Genomic DNA, 16932 nt, shown 5'->3' on the forward strand with positions numbered 1-16932 from the left:
AGAAGCTTCCACAGCATAAGCAGAATGACAGTGACAAGACACAGATAATAGAAAGAATAAAATGGAATATGTAAATAGGAAATAACAATATACAATAAATAAATGTATAAACAGTGTTGTGTACATGTTTACTGCCAAGTTAAGTGTTCATGAGCTGGATTGCCTGAGGGAAGAGACTGTTCTTATGCCTGGCCGCTCTGGTGCTCAGTGCTCCGACCGGACCGCAGCAGTTCAGAGAAGAAGTGTTCTGGGTGTGAGGGGTCCAGAATGGTTTTACCAGCCCTTTTACTCACTCTGGATGAGAGTGGGGAGGCTCTTGTAGTAAGTAAGAGAACATGACCTCTCATGTGAGGAAATTTGCCTGATGAAATATCCTGCCAGGTTCTGCTTGGTCCTAGACACCAAAACACGTTTGCCATGAAGTCCTGGCTGGACTTGTGGAAACATGGTCAAGTTCTGAAGTACGCTGTAGGATCAAGCTTCAGTTTGTGGCCAGAGGTGGCGCTGTACAAATCCAACATCACATTTCAGAAACGGGCTTGGATCCTTTTAAGCTCTTGTTGTCAGCAAATGTATTAAAAGGCTGTTCTGATGGGCTTTTCTCACACAGGTGCGTCTTCCTCTGCTGCCGGTGGATTTCCTCACAGCCACTGTTGCTAAAGAGGAGATGATCAAGGCCAATTTGAGCTGCAGAGACCTTCTGGACGAAGCTCGGAATTATCATCTGCATCTTAGTAACAAGAGCGTTCCTGACTTTGAGTATTCGATCCGTACGACTCCCCGCAAGCACACCGCAGGTCAGCAGATACAGCCGTGATTGCTCTTGCACGCTTGTGTTCTTCTGCTGTCTTTAACTGAGCTCTCCGACAGGTGTGTTGTTCTGCGTCGGGGGACGGGGTGGATCCGGGGACCCCTTCCGCAGTATCGAGTGTTACTCCATCAGTAAAAACAGCTGGTTCTTCGGCCCTGAAATGAACAGCAGACGCAGACACGTGGGAGTGATTTCAGTAGCAGGTGAGAAAGAGATATGAAAAGCAAATAAAACAATGATTTAAGGAGAATTACATAAGGGTTAAAAAATAGAGATCGACCGATATATCGATTTACCGATATTTTTCCCGATATTTAAGCATTTTACAATAATCGGATATCGCTTGATTTTGGGAAAAAGTTGGAAAACTATCTTGTAGTGTTTTCACCCATGGCCGGCGGTGCTGCCTTGAGTGGTTGACCTTCCTGAATGGTGTCATTGCGTACATTGCGTGTGTGTGTGTGTGTGTGTGAGTGGAGGACTGTGTCTGCAAACACAGAGTCCATTCAGAAGAGCCATTTAACAGAGACAGCGAACAGCATGTCAATCATGGGATTTAACAGTCTTCTTGTTTGAGATGTATTTTGTTCTATTTGAGTATTATGTGTTCAGAGTCTGCTCTATACCGCTCTATACTCAGATTGCCTTACTCTTGAATGTGTGTGTGTGTGAGAATTACAGAAGGGTTAAAAAACACTTTTACTTTTACTTTACTAGTGTTTTAAAGTAGGGATGCACTGATACCACTTTTTCCAGAACTAGGCCGATACCGAGTACCAATACCTGTATTTTCATTGCATTTGTAATTTAAAAAAATATTGGTTACAGAATCCAAAAGAATATGTTAAAAATTAGTTGGCTTAATTCATTAAGCAAACAGATATTTCCTTCAGTTATTTTTACACTTAATTATGCCCATTAAAATGTTTTTTGTTTTTGTTGCTTTCACTGTTCATTTTTTTTTATATCATCTTTAATTTGATAGCATTAGAGCTGCTCCATTGCAGCGGCTTGCAGTGAATATAGTCACACAGCAGCTTCTTCTGTTTCTAATTCTCTCCCTTTTGTTTTTCACTCAAGGTCAGAAACAGACTGATACCATGTCACAAACTGGTTCTGGCCTGCGTGGTGCCGTACTTTCGTGCCATGTTCCTCTCAGATATGGCCGAGGCCAAACAGGACTTGATTGGACTCGTTATATATAAATCTTGTAACTATGAAGAACATATTTTGAGGAATATGTCACGTTTTTTTTAATCTGAAACATGCTGCGACTTATATTCGAAAGTGACTCATATAATGCAAAACACTCATGAAGCAAGCTAAACATGCGCAACACCGCACATATTTGTACTGCTGCAGAATGAGAGAGATGCGTAAAGCCTCGCGCATTTCACACAGACTGCTAATTCAACTTTCACCATAAAGTTGAAACACTTTATAACAGGCATTTGAAGACGCATGTCTACCGTCTTCCCAAATTTGTAATGAGGATTGTTCATCACTGTTTTCTGCTGTAATAAAAGCTAGATGTTGAGACTTCAATATCACCGTTTTGTTTAATTATGTTTTATTACAGTGAATAAATAAGACCTCTTTTCTTTAAACATGTTGTTTCAGTTGATCTCAATTAATATTAATGAGAGTGAACTAGTACAATATAAGAGTTTTACAAATAATACAGTACAAATATGGTCTATTCATATAGACTAAACTCAAGAAAATATCAGGGTGTTGATTTTTGTCAATAGCGAAAATCCCTAACCCAATTCTGGTTAAATAATTAATACTGTTAGAAAACAGATCAAATTGTGTTTTATTAGATTTTTAGTCAGTGTGGGACAAAGTAGTACGCAAGTAAAAGCTACAGTGAATACTGGAACCTCCTGCTTACAATAAATGACTCAAACATACTAATAAAACTTCACATTCATCATTTTACAGGGAAAGTGTATGCTGTTGGAGGCCATGATGGCAACGAGCACCTCGGGAACATGGAGATGTTTGATCCACACACCAACAAGTGGATGATGAAAGCCTCCATGAGCACAAAACGGTATGACAAACAGCAAGCTTTAATTACCTGATGTTCTGCTCTAATACTTTTCATAGTTTATAGTTGTAATTCATTGTTGTTTTATTAATATTTATAGTTATAATTGAATTTTCATGGGATTAAAGAGTTATCTGTCCATGCACACGTCCAGCAAAATAAAGCTATTGTATGTATTGACACAGAAGACAGCTGAGCATGCAGACAGCATGAGAGGTTGTCCTGTGTTTGTGTTTGTCAGGAGGGGGATTGCGCTGGCTGCTCTCAGCGGACCCATCTACGCTATCGGTGGTCTGGATGATAACTCCTGCTTCAGTGATGTGGAGCGCTATGACATCGAGTCGGACCGCTGGAGCGCCGTGGCTCCTATGAACACACCCAGAGGAGGCGTGGGATCTGTGGCGCTCGGGGTACGAAAGGCCCACAGAGCCACTTTCACATGATTCTACACTAGGTGTAGAACTTTCCAGCAGGTGTCACTATTATTTGCGTATGTATATTACAAATGATAGATGTTGTTATTATGTTCTGGGGTATTTGAAGAAATAGGTGTGTATATTTACCATCTTATTCTAAATGCAGGCACATTTATGTTATATTTCATATATGTTATAATCCTACTAGGTTACAGATATGTCTTATTGTCGTTCCTAGTCACCAGATTGTGTATCTGTATATGTGTAGTTAGTCAGTGCGCAAGCGCCGCCTTTTTTCATTTTCATTCTGTTGTTGATCAGGACTGGTACGCTTGCCGGTTTATAACCTAGCATCCCTGAGCATGCAGACAGAATGAGAGGTTGTCCTGTGTTTGTGTTTGTGTTTGTCAGGAGGGGGATTGCGCTGGCTGCTCTCAGCGGACCCATCTACGCTATCGGTGGTCTGGATGATAACTCCTGCTTCAGTGATGTGGAGCGCTATGACATCGAGTCGGACCGCTGGAGCGCCGTGGCTCCTATGAACACACCCAGAGGAGGCGTGGGATCTGTGGCGCTCGGGGTACGAAAGGCCCACAGAGCCACTTTCACATGATTCTACACTAGGTGTAGAACTTTCCAGCAGGTGTCACTATTATTTGCGTATGTATATTACAAATGATAGATGTTGTTATTATGTTCTGGGGTATTTGAAGAAATAGGTGTGTATATTTACCATCTTATTCTAAATGCAGGCACATTTATGTTATATTTCATATATGTTATAATCCTACTAGGTTACAGATATGTCTTATTGTCGTTCCTAGTCACCAGATTGTGTATCTGTATATGCGTAGTTAGTCAGTGCGCAAGCGCCGCCTTTTTTCATTTTCATTCTGTTGTTGATCAGGACTGGTACGCTTGCCGGTTTATAACCTAGCATCCTAACTGATTAGTTAACTGACGAGCTAAAACGTCACATATAACTAGCTGATAGGCTAGCGTAGCAGTAGCATTCAGGCTACCTTGCTTGTGAATGATTATTGTGTATGTGTACGCAATAAAAAGCTCAAAAGTGGCTTGAGTTGTATCCGCCGTGCTTTCAGTGATGTGGAGCGCTATGACATCGAGTCGGACCGCTGGAGCGCCGTGGCTCCTATGAACACACCCAGAGGAGGCGTGGGATCTGTGGCGCTCGGGGTACGAAAGGCCCACAGAGCCACTTTCACATGATTCTACACTAGGTGTAGAACTTTCCAGCAGGTGTCACTATTATTTGCGTATGTATATTACAAATGATATATGTTGTTATTATGTTCTGGGGTATTTGAAGAAATAGGTGTGTATATTTACCATCTTATTCTAAATGCAGGCACATTTATGTTATATTTCATATATGTTATAATCCTACTAGGTTACAGATATGTCTTATTGTCGTTCCTAGTCACCAGATTGTGTATCTGTATATGCGTAGTTAGTCAGTGCGCAAGCGCCGCCTTATTTCATTTTCATTCTGTTGTTGATCAGGACTGGTACGCTTGCCGGTTTATAACCTAGCATCCTAACTGATTAGTTAACTGACGAGCTAAAACGTCACATATAACTAGCTGATAGGCTAGCGTAGCAGTAGCATTCAGGCTACCTTGCTTGTGAATGATTATTGTGTATGTGTACGCAATAAAAAGCTCAAAAGTGGCTTGAGTTGTATCCGCCGTGCTTGTCCTGAAACCCTTACAGTGGGGAGTTTATTGACCTATAGCAGGTAACTTAGTAAAAAACTGGACACTAGGACTGGCCATCAGATATCTTTGCTGATTATATAAAATTTGGAAGTATCATGAATATGGCATTAATGTTAAAAGATAACTTATAAAGACAATAAGCCAGTTTCACTCATTATTATGACAGCTGATAGGTGCTGCTTTCAAAGGCTTCCAAGCGTTTGTGTGCAATCTGTGCAGGTTTTGTTTAGAACAGCCAATCACAGACATGTCTGCCGAGTGCCAAACTCGGTGACCAATCAGAAGGGTTTAAGTTAGTCAGAATCCACTCAATACCAATCGTTCAACAAATTGTTTCAAAGAAGCTTCGCAGAATGTGTGTTTTCAGTGGGACAATCAGAAAGTAATCTGTTATTTGTGAGAGAGAAGTGTGTCAGAGGAATATCCATATGACGGAGTATACAGCTAAATGATATTACAGCTTATGTGGCCAGTTAACGTCATGTGTTCAGTTAAGTAGATATAATGAATCATCATGAGGTATAAATAAAAAAATTCAAAAAGAGAATAAACTGTTTTACACACTGGTGAATCCTGTCGTTATAACTAACGTGTAAATACCATGTAAATAAAAGATTCATTCATCAGAACATGTTATTTTAAGCTATTGTACACAATATTCACCAGCCCAGACAAGCTTTCACTTCTATTGTATTCTATTGTTTTGAGAGGATAAATTACTTCTCTTCATGAGTGTCACGGGTTTGATTGTGTTGATCTGATGTCTTCTTCAGGGCTATGTGTACGCGGTCGGGGGGAATGACGGCGTTGCGTCGCTGTCCAGCGTGGAGCGCTTCGACCCTCATCTGAACAAATGGACAGATGTGCGAGAGATGGGGCAGCGGCGCGCTGGAAACGGTGTCAGCGAACTCAACGGATGCCTCTACGTTGTTGGTAACCATCAGAATTTGTTCATCTTCATAATTTTAGACTTCATGTGAAAACAGGCTCAGCTACGCTCTGCTGGAGTGATATCTGTGAGCTTCATGTGTTTGTGTTTGTCTGAAGGCGGGTTTGATGATAATTCTCCGCTGAGCTCAGTGGAGCGCTTCGACCCCAGGACCAATCACTGGGAGTATGTGGCGGAGTTGACCACGCCCAGGGGCGGAGTCGGAGTTGCCACGGTGATGGGGCGTGTCTTTGCAGTGGGGGGGCACAATGGAAACATCTACCTGAATACGGTGGAGGCCTTCGAGCCCCGGATGAACAGGTGAGATGTAAAGCTGGAGTGTTTCTGAAGAGGACTGGTTGTGATTTCATTCAGATAGCATTAGTGTGTGTGTGTGTGTGTGTGTGTGTGTGTGTGTGTGTGTGTGAGAGGGGGGCGGGTGTTTGTGTGTGTGTGTGTGTGTGTGTGTGTGTGTGTGTGTGTGCCAGATGGGAGCTGGTGGGCTCTGTGTCTCACTGTCGGGCCGGGGCCGGAGTCGCCGTCTGTTCCTCTCACATCAGTCAGATTCGAGATGTCGGCCAGGGCTCCAGTAACGTCGCTGACTGTATGTAGCCACATCGTCATAGTTTGACACACTTCAACACTACACAGCCTAAATACACTCCGAACACCTGCATTCAGCCGTGATGTGGCTCTGGATCAGGAGTCTGCTGTTGTGTTTATTGAATCAACTCTTTTGTGTACTACATGTGAAGAGAAAGTTTATTATGTTTTTGCTCTAATTTTGTTAGTGGAAAGTGTTTTTTTCTATCTGTGAGATCACATGATCACTGTGTCTGATGTTTGTACTGATTTCTGCTGCCTGAACTGCTGAAAGTAATTTCTGTCTTAGACGATAAGAAATCTTCAGTAAACTAGACTATAGTGCTCAGAAATCAGAATTGATGTTCAGTCCTCTGAATATCCATGACATGAGTTCAGTAAATCGTTCTTGTGTTTGAAAGGCAGAATGACATCAGATACTTATTTATAAATGCACAAGCATAAAAATCACTATTTTGTGACTTCAGGACACAGAACGATCAAAAAGAGATTGTTCTGTAGCCGAGTGTTTGTTTGCGTGAGTACAATCACAGCCGTGATCAGGACAAAATGAGAGATTCATGAGCACTAGCAGAGTAATTTCTAACGTGATGAAATGAGTGATTCTTCTGTTGTGAGCCACGTCTCATGTATGACTTCAGTAAGACTGTCTTAATGGAACCCTGCATAGGATCTAGACTGGTTCTAGGTTTAGATTTGTGCAGGACAGTCTAGAGCGATGATGTGTGATCAAGGATTGTGCTTCTGTTCTGCTTTTCACTGCCAAACATGAGCTAAGAGAAGCTCAGAGATGCTTGTACAGTGGGGCAAATAAGTATTTGATACACTGCCGATTTTTCAAGTTTTCCCACTTACAAAGAATGGAGAGATCTGTAATTTTCATCGTAGTTACACCTCAACTGTGAGAGACAGAATCAAAAAAAAAATCCAGAAAATCACATTGTATGATTTTTAAATAATTAATTTCCATTTTATTGCATGAAATAAGTATTTGATCACCTACCAACCAGCAAGAATTCCGGCTCTCACAGACCTGTTAGTTTGTCTTTAAGAAGCCCTCCTATCCTCCACTCATTACCTGTATTAATTGCACCTGTTTGAACTCGTTACCTGTATAAAAGACACCTGTCCACACACCCAATCAATCAGACTCCAACCTCTCCACTATGGGCAAGACCAGAGAGCTGTCTAAGGACACCAGGGACAAAATTGTAGACCTGCACAAGGCTGGGATGGGCTACAGGACAATAGGCAAACAGCTTGGTGAGAAGGCAACAACTGTTGGCGCAATTATTAGAAAATGGAAGAAATTCAAGATGACTGTCAATCTCCCTCGGACTGGGGCTCCATGCAAGATCTCGCCTCGTGGAGTATCAATGATCCTGAGAAAGGTGAGGGATCAGCCTAGAACTACACGGGAGGACCTGGTCAATGACCTGAAGAGAGCTGGGACCACAGTCTCAACGGTTACCATTAGTAACACACTACACCGTCATGGATTAAAATCCTGCAGCGCGCGCAAGGTCCCCCTGCTCAAGCCAGCACATGTCCAGGCCCGTCTGAAGTTTGCCAAAGACCATCTGGATGATCCAGAGGAGGCATGGGAGAAGGTCATGTGGTCAGATGAGACCAAAATAGAAGTTTTTGGTATAAACTCCACTCGCCGTGTTTGGAGGAAGAAGAAGGATGAGTACAATCCCAAGAACACCATCCCAACCGTGAAGCATGGGGGTGGAAACATCATGCTTTGGGGGTGCTTTTCTGCAAAGGGGACAGGACGACTGCACCGTATTGAGGGGAGGATGGATGGGGCCATGTATCGCGAGATTTTGGGTAACAACCTCCTTCCCTCAGTAAGAGCATTGAAGATGGGTCGTAGCTGGGTCTTCCAGCATGACAATGACCCCAAACACACAGCCAGGGCAACTAAGGAGTGGCTCCGTAAGAAGCATTTCAAGGTCCTGGAGTGGCCTAGCCAGTCTCCAGACCTGAACCCAATAGAAAATCTATGGAGGGAGCTGAAACTCCGTGTTGCCCAGCGACAGCCCCAAAACCTGAAAGATCTGGAGAACACCTGTATGGAGGAGTGGGCCAAAATCCCTGCTGCAGTGTGTGCAAACCTGGTCAAGAACTACAGGAAACGTCTGACCTCTGTAATTGTAAACAAAGGTTTCTGTACCAAATATTAAGTTCTATTTTTCTATTGTATCAAATACTTATTTCATGCAATAAAATGGAAATTAATTATTTAAAAATCATACAATGTGATTTTCTGGATTTTTTTTTTTATTCTGTCTCTCACAGTTGAGGTGTACCTACGATGAAAATTACAGATCTCTCCATTCTTTGTAAGTGGGAAAACTTGAAAAATCGGCAGTGTATCAAATACTTATTTGCCCCACTGTATATGTTGCTGTTGTGTATTACCAATGTAAAGCTTTTCTGGCTTGATTTTATTGCATTTACTGTTTTAAAAAAAAAAAATGTTTACATTTTGAAACAGATCCATTATACATTGAGGGAATACAGATTTTTTTTAATAGAAAAAATGCTATTGCTACACTTTGGTGTGTTTTTGTTTTCCAGTGTGACTTGAGTCTTATTTTAAAATGACTTTGAATTCTGAATATAAAATATTTATTTTATGTAATGCATCTTTTTTCTTAGATTTGGAAAACAGTTCATATTGTTGCTTTTATTCAGTAATTATTGGTTGGACTCCAGTAACCTCAGAAACATCTGATTATATTTGAGATCTGCTGTTGGAATGTGTTTTACATTATACTGGTGTCACAGATGTTAACATGTTGCATTCAGTGATGTGAAACAACAATAAATATATTCATATAGCGATTTATTTAATATTTGTGCAACTTTATTCTGTCCACAGAAGGACAGAATGACTTTCAGTTGTAGCTGCATTTCTGTACCTGCTGAACAAACAAAGTTGATCTGTCTGAAGAATGACAGTTTTTAGCATATATTCCCATGTGTACATTTTAGTGTTTTGCTCAATATCTGTTTATTTATTCCTTCAGTTTTTCCTTTTGTGACCTTTTTTTAAACCTTTGTAACGATTGAATAAAACAACAAAGCAAAGTTTCCTTTTCTGTTTTTAAAACCCCGGCTTTGAAAGAAATGGGCTAGTAATACGTTTCATGATATTTCCATTTGTTTGAATGTGAATAGAATAATCTGAAGTGTATATATTACAACAATCTGCCCTGCAATAGTAAACCGATTATCTAACATCAACCCATGTGTGCAGTTTAATGGATGCATTGAGTAATTGGTATTTGCTGCATTTTTATTGTTTACGGTCAATTTGGTAGCTATAAAAAAGGTTAAAGTGCAACACAAAGGTAAAAGATTTTATTCAAACTATATTGTCCTAAAATATGTGCTGTCACAAGGGTTTTGAAGCAACCTCTTTGGACTTTGAAATTTGAATTTTATTAGAATGACAAAAGAAACAGAGTTGACAAAAAAATGTACAGAAAGACTTTATTCTACATCTGGATCCAGTTCTGTCATCAGCGTGAACATCTGTGCATTGGGTTCTGCACTTTACGTTAGGGTTAAATTAAATCTGCCTACATCAGGAAAAAACTATTAAACTGTTTTACTGTTTAATACTGTAAAGCTGCTTTGACACGATCAGTATTGTATAAAGCGCTATACAAATAAAAGAAGACAGTCTGTGTCTAAAGGGTTCTGGTTCCTTTCATGTGCTTTGAAATAAATCTTTTATATCAAAGAAATGATCTGATATTTCAACCATGTTCATATTTGCTCAGTTCTGTGATGCTCTCGTACCAGAGGCCTTCCGTTTACTGACCAGAGCAATCAAGAAATCAAATCAGAGATTTTATGATGGAGGAAAATCTCGCATCTCTGGACACTTTTGACCTGATACTGAGAACATTTGAAATGCATATGATTGTGATATGTGCAGAATTAAATGTTTTTGGTAAAAGTGTTTTATTTAAAAACATGTCAGTCAAGCTCTTGTTAAAGGAAAAAACATTTTTTTTATGTTTAAAGTCACTCTTAACTGAGTGTGCCCAGTACATTTATTAAACTAATTAATGTTTAAAGAAAGACAGAAAGACATGTTTCACAGCAAAGCACTTAGAATCACTCGCATGCAAATGTACTATTTTGTGACCATATTCTTCAGAACATGTCACATGTTTTTGTCTCTCCATGCAGAAGGAATTTGATGTAAATTGAATATGTTGGACTTTAAGGTGTGTCACAGCATCAGATGATCATGTATGTTTTACTGTTTAATCTTTGGACTCTGATGAGGGTAAAAGAGCCTTCGGTGTGTGATGATGAGCAGATCTCCAGAGGACAGGCGTGTGAATGACAGAAGAATAAACCCATGTAATGCTGTTTCAGACTAAAAACAATACATGCATTTATAATGTTTGTGTTAGCCTTCACCCTCATTGGCCTCATTCATTCTGGTAAGTTCACTCATTTTCATAGTAAAATGAATAGAATAACACATTTAATAGAAGAACCACTTTGTAGAAATGGCAAAAGCTTCATTCTTTTTTAATCATGAATGTTTCTTCCTGGCAGTTTCATCCAGGATCAGTTGTGTAATTCAGTACAGTTTAGATCAGTGCAAGTTTCCAGGAGTCCGTCAGAATCATAGAGATTTACACTAATAAATCATTGCTGAAATTGTTTAACAATATTACTAAACTCTATAACAAAACAAAGAAGTATTTTTTATTTGATATATAAAACATGTATTTCTGTATATATTATGACTCGGTGTGTGGCACTCTCTGTGAATAGGATTCAAAATATGGTCTGAAACTTGTATTTTTTTTCCCCAGTTTAAAATACAAGATAAATGGAAAGATGTATTTAACCTTCTGACAATGTTGATCAAACTAAATATATTATGAGATGTTTGGCCATTGTCATAAACGCAAAGATGTGTAAATACTTTTTTAAATTCCATGTGACATCTAGCATAAAATTGTAAATCATTTAACAAAATGAAGCAGGCGTTATAGGCGTGAACTAATGCTGGCAGTTTTAAAAAGCAGTGGGAAACAAACGTGTGCCATATTTGTGCTCCGTGTCTTTACTACAGTCATTTGACTTTGTAGACTTTACAATCGAGGGAAATGGATAGAATGGTGATTCTTCTACAGGATTTGATTCGAACCATAATTGTTTATGACACCGTTTCCAGTAAAACATTAGCAGTGCATATGACAAGCTTTACATCTCAGTCACGAGGCTTTTTTATGATGGAGAATTAAACAATTGTCTTTTGCAAGCAGAAATTTTCTCTCTGATTTTAGCAGAATAGAATAAAACACAATTTGTCTTAGAAAAACTGTTTAATGAATTTATTACCCAAGTTCTGTCTGTACATGCAATGACCCTGTAGAAAGGCTTGTGAATGGTAATGCTGGACACATAGTTTCTCTTATTGTTCTCTTTTTCATTTTTGTCCTCGTGTGGTTTGTGATTACTATGAGAACAATAAGCACACTGTTTTCTCCAAGGCTTCAGTCAGTGTGAGGAGGGCTGGCGGTCGTATGACGAGAGATGCTACTTCTTCTCCTCTGATATGAAGCAGGACATTCACGAGCGGGTGAGACGCACACCACCACAGCAACGATCAGAAATAGATCACATCTAACATCTAACATCTCTTCTGTCTGTGTTCTGTTCAGACGTGGGTCCGGACACAGATCAGCTCCTCCATCTTCTGGATCGGACTGAATGATGTGGCGTCCGAGGGGAACTGGGAATGGAGTGATGGGACTGTTTTCTATCCCTACCTGTCGTGAGTCAGAAGTTCACTCTTAGTTAGAGCTCCTTTACAGCTGATTTCTGAATGTGTGCAGCTCTACATCAAGCAGATAAAAAGATACTGCTGTTGAGAGTCTTTAGAGCTCTTGCAGGAACGCGTGGTTTCTATTTTGTAAGTCGTTTTGAGAAATTATCCTTTTGGGAAAGATACAGTTCTCCATGCTGATCACAAAATGATCCTTCAAATATCTCTATAACTGAATAATAATAATAATAATAATAATAATGGTTTATTTATATAACGCATTTCAAGAACCCAAGGACGCATGGCATAAAGTTTATAGACAACATGAACAACAGATAAACAGTCACATAATCAAGCAAACAGAGCAGACAGAGATCATAATCCAAGATAAGTAACGAAAGCAAGCGTAGAACTGAAAATTGAGGCAGTCTGCTACAATTATTTCACAAAACATATTGTAAATAAGTGAGTTTTAAGATCAGTATTAAAGGTCTGGAGTGAAGAGACAGCAGGGAGGCAGAACGTTTTTGAGCAGGTGTGTAATATTGGATCTAGCTGACAGGTTATAGTTATAGAGTTAACTATAGAGTTATAGTTAATAATCAGCTGTTTAACCACAGATGTACTGGTGAGTGTGAGGTTAGAGAGTGCATAGAGTATCTGAGAGGCAGAGCGTTCTGGAGGAGCAAAGGAAGAAAAAGATTGATAAATATTGTCAATTTTGTGTATAAAAAAATGTCAAAATTTTCACAGAGGTCGTTAGGAAAGGGAGATGGTGGTTTGACAAGTTTGTTTATCTCAGGGAATAGGGTCCCGGGTTTACACTTTGCTTTGTTAATGTTAGTGGACAGGTAAGTAGAGCGTGCAGTGTTAAGTGCTTTTTTATATTGTAACATAAACTCTGAGTAAAAGGTAGCATGAATGAGAAGACCAGTATACAGTCGCTCAAGACGCCTAACCTTAGCTTTCATACTTTCATTAATCTGAGCTCCGGAGTGAACCAAGGGCAAGAGTGAGCTAAGGGGACAGTTCTGGTCTTTAACGGGGCCAGAGCCTCCAAGACATTAGATGCAGCTTCATTATATAATGAGAGAATCTCACCGGGACGAGAGATTAACAGAGAGAGACAAAGAGGAGGCAGCAATAGCATTAGAGAAATTTGCAGTGCTTATGTTTTTCATGTTTCGCTAGGATATTGTAGATTTAATTTTAGATTTTGCAAGGGGGAGAGGAAAACTAAAGTCAATGAGTTTATGGTCAGATATGCCATCTTCGAGACCCTTGACACAAACATTGTCAATGCCAACAGAGCAAATTAAGTCAAGGGTATGAGAATGAGAGTGTGTAGGAAAATTAATATGCTGAGATAAATCAAAATAATCTAGTGTAGTCATAAAGTATAAAGTTCTGTGTGAGGAGCACACTCTGATCCTGTGAATTGCAGGTATTGGAAGGAGGGTCAGCCGGACAACTGGGCAGATAATGAGGATTGTGGACAGGTTCTGGGAGCTAATGAAGGCAGATGGAACGATGAAACCTGCTCAGCCAGACGGCAGTACATCTGTAAACGATCAAACCGTACGTATAATCTACTTATTATTGACTCCATATATCACCCGTGTGTGTGTGTGTGTGTGTGTGTGTGTGTGTGTGTGTGTGTGTGTGTGTGTGTGTGTGTGTGAGACATTGTGTGTGTGTGTGTGTGTGTGTGTGTGTGTGACATATTGTCCTCTGTCTCTCCAGCGAACCCAGCTCCGGTCTGTGACTCTGTGAACGGCTGGCAGGCCTTCGGCTCTAACTGCTACAAGCGAAGGGCAGGCGTCCGGAAGAGCTGGGTGGCGGCTCGCAGCGACTGTGTCCGAGACGGAGGAGACCTGGTGTCAATCACATCTTCTGAAGAGGAGCAGTATGTCACAAGCCGTCTGGACGCGTCCGCCTTTGACCTCTGGATTGGCTTTTCCACAATGGTGAGAATCATCGCTGTTTGTGTAAAATCAACCCTGGACTACTTGATTTAATACACAACATGCACCTCAATGAAATCTGTTGAATCATTTCTTAAACAACAATGACAGTACAGTGCATGACCAATTATTGTTCATTTAATTTTTACAAATCTAAATAGACTACCACATTTTGTCACATGTTAAATAATCACAGCTCAAACAGTTGCGTTGCTGTTATATTTCTATTGCATGTTGTCTGTATTCACTTCCCTTATTTTCACAGAAATGCACAACTTTATCCTGTCAAATACAACCAAATGCCACGAGTTTCTCCTGGTCTGATGCGAGTACGTCCACATACACAAACTGGCCGGCAGGACAGCCTGATCTCACGTAAGACAACTGCTAAACTAGTTATAGTACCTGGTTAGTTTTCTTACTCTGCTCTTCTCAAAACTGTGACTCAAAGAAAGTGTTTTTCACTAAAATAAAATGAAGCATTTAAGTGTTGACCTGCGTGATAATAACTCAAGCTCTCACTGTTGAACCCAGTGACAAAGCCAACGGTTTGTGTACTGCTATGATCAAAGAATCAGGAGAGGATTATGGGAAATGGAGAACACACGTCTGCCGTTATGAGCGACCTTACATGTGCAAGAAAGCTTTGAATAGTAAGATCCAAACATTATCGCTCTGTAATTCATTTTGTATTTGTGCACTGATGCAATATTTTGCGCATGATTCTGTTGTCAATGTTATATATGCATTTAATCATTATAATTGTGCGTTTCAGTTGTTTTCGGTTCAGTGATATGCTCTTCTGTTTCTGTCGCTCCAGCTGTTTGTCCTTCTGGATGGTTGAGTTTCTCAGGAGACTGTTATTGGGTGGTCAGTAACCAGAATCTGCTGACCAGCTGGTATCTGGCTCAGACCAAGTGCTTTGACATGGGTGCAAACCTAGTGACCATCAAAACGTGAGAATGAGCACTGAAGCTTAGGGAGATTTGTTTGGATTGTAACGGGTCACATTCATACTCATATTCCATGTTTGTTTTCATCTCTAGTGAAGAGGAGCAGTTCTTCATTAACGCACAGTTGCCTGATTTTCACCAGGTAGATATACCTGATCTGTGGATTGGCATTTCAGGTGAGCGATGCATACAATACAACATTTTACCCTTGTAAAATTGACCATGATCTTCATCAAAATTAAGTTCTTCGAATGCTCCTATTGGAGAAAAAAGTTTTAAAAGTGAACTTCAGTTCAGTGACTTAAACAGCGGGTTACAGAGTGTGTATTTTAGCCAAACGTCTGCCCCTAAAAGGCAATCAATTTCAATTCACATTTATTTGTATAGCACTTTTCACAATTCACATTGTTTCTACATTACAGTTAAGAGTGATCTGTTATCAGAGGTGCCTGTCAAAGTAATGTTCAGTGCTAAAATTATAAAATCATGCAGTTAGTTAATGTCACGTGTTCAGTCCTAAGTCCTCGCAGGGACTGGCGTCATCTCAGATCTTCGTAAGAGGCTAGATCCGATCTGGAGCTGGCATAATCTCTAGTTAGAAACAGCAAAGCAGATGGAGGATGAATAGTGTAGCTGCTGTTGAATCTCTTGAGCCTTGCTGAGTTTGTTTTTTTGTTGTACTTTAGGTTTCTACACAACATACGCATGTCAAGACTCCAGCTTGGTCCTTCACTGCCCCCAGAACAGCATCATCAACATCCAGTCGGCTTTTTACGGGCGCCGCAGTGACAAGATCTGTCCGTATGGAGACGGAGCCTCTGGTAAATCACAGCGTTGAGAGTGTAAATGAGAGCGTTTGAAGTGTTCATGCAGGATCTCTGATGGACTGAACGAACCTTGCAGGTGTGTGCACTGTTGAGGGCACGCTGGCTTTGGCCAGGAAGAACTGTGATAACAGAGAGTTCTGTTTCCTGTTCGCTCGCACTGACTCTGATCCCTGCCCCACCGTCTCCAAATACCTGGAGGTGGTCTTCAGCTGCGAGCAGAACGGTGAGGGACACTTTTACTGAGAACATGAATATGAATGAAATTATGAAATACTTGAGAGGAGGAAGAACTTCTTATACAAAACCACACACAATAGGGTCAGTAAATGTTACCGTATTCAGTATGTTACACATTCCCTGATGAGTGTGTGTGTTGTTTCCAGTGTGTGTGAGAGGGCTGGGTGTGGAGGACGGAAACATCACTAATTCAATGCTCTCGGCATCATCGTCTCTCAGTGGAAATGGACCAGATAAAGCTCGACTGAAAGGAAACTCGTGCTGGATGCCCTCCACCTCTGGTCTGTCTCCTTAATATTTGAATGAACCACAAAATCACCCATAATATTGCTTCAGGTATTTGAAGAATACCAAAAAACTGCGTTTCAGCGAACTCCTGGATTCAGGTGAATGTGGGTCAGCTGAAGAAGATCACAGGGGTCGTCATTCAGGGCTGCCCATCTTCAGATCACTGGGTCACTAAGTTTAAGATCCAGACCAGCACAGACGGCCTGTCCTGGAAAGACTACAGCAGCGACGGAGGGATACACACACATGCACATACTCTCACACACACACACTTACTCTCTCTCTCACACACACACACACA

The 16932-nt window shown here is 40.5% G+C and overlaps 2 protein-coding genes across 2 annotated transcripts in view; both read left to right on the plus strand.

The window, feature by feature from the left end:
• Positions 1-598: 598 nt before the first annotated feature.
• On the plus strand, positions 599-7478 carry klhl8 (kelch-like family member 8; the record flags this gene model as incomplete). The annotated part of the gene is made up of 7 exons (XM_016494211.1): positions 599-797; positions 871-1014; positions 2756-2867; positions 3106-3274; positions 5793-5952; positions 6067-6268; positions 6436-7478. Coding segments are annotated over 7 exons (1110 nt in total), but the record flags the coding sequence as incomplete, so codon positions are not given.
• Positions 7479-8870: 1392 nt separating this feature from the next.
• The window catches only part of LOC107694510 (macrophage mannose receptor 1), a 23114-nt gene continuing 15052 nt past the window's right edge, over positions 8871-16932 (plus strand). Inside the window, 12 exon segments of the mRNA XM_074187037.1 lie at positions 8871-8898; positions 12088-12176; positions 12259-12371; positions 13807-13925; positions 14106-14329; positions 14592-14701; positions 14861-14979; positions 15147-15282; positions 15373-15455; positions 15966-16100; positions 16183-16329; positions 16490-16624. Coding sequence (XP_074043138.1) covers positions 8871-8898; positions 12088-12176; positions 12259-12371; positions 13807-13925; positions 14106-14329; positions 14592-14701; positions 14861-14979; positions 15147-15282; positions 15373-15455; positions 15966-16100; positions 16183-16329; positions 16490-16624 — 1438 coding nt within the window.

Source organism: Sinocyclocheilus anshuiensis, unplaced genomic scaffold (assembly GCF_001515605.1).
Source record: "Sinocyclocheilus anshuiensis isolate Anshui unplaced genomic scaffold, SAMN03320099.WGS_v1.1 scaffold1031, whole genome shotgun sequence".
NCBI classification, from domain to species: Eukaryota; Metazoa; Chordata; class Actinopteri; order Cypriniformes; family Cyprinidae; genus Sinocyclocheilus; species Sinocyclocheilus anshuiensis.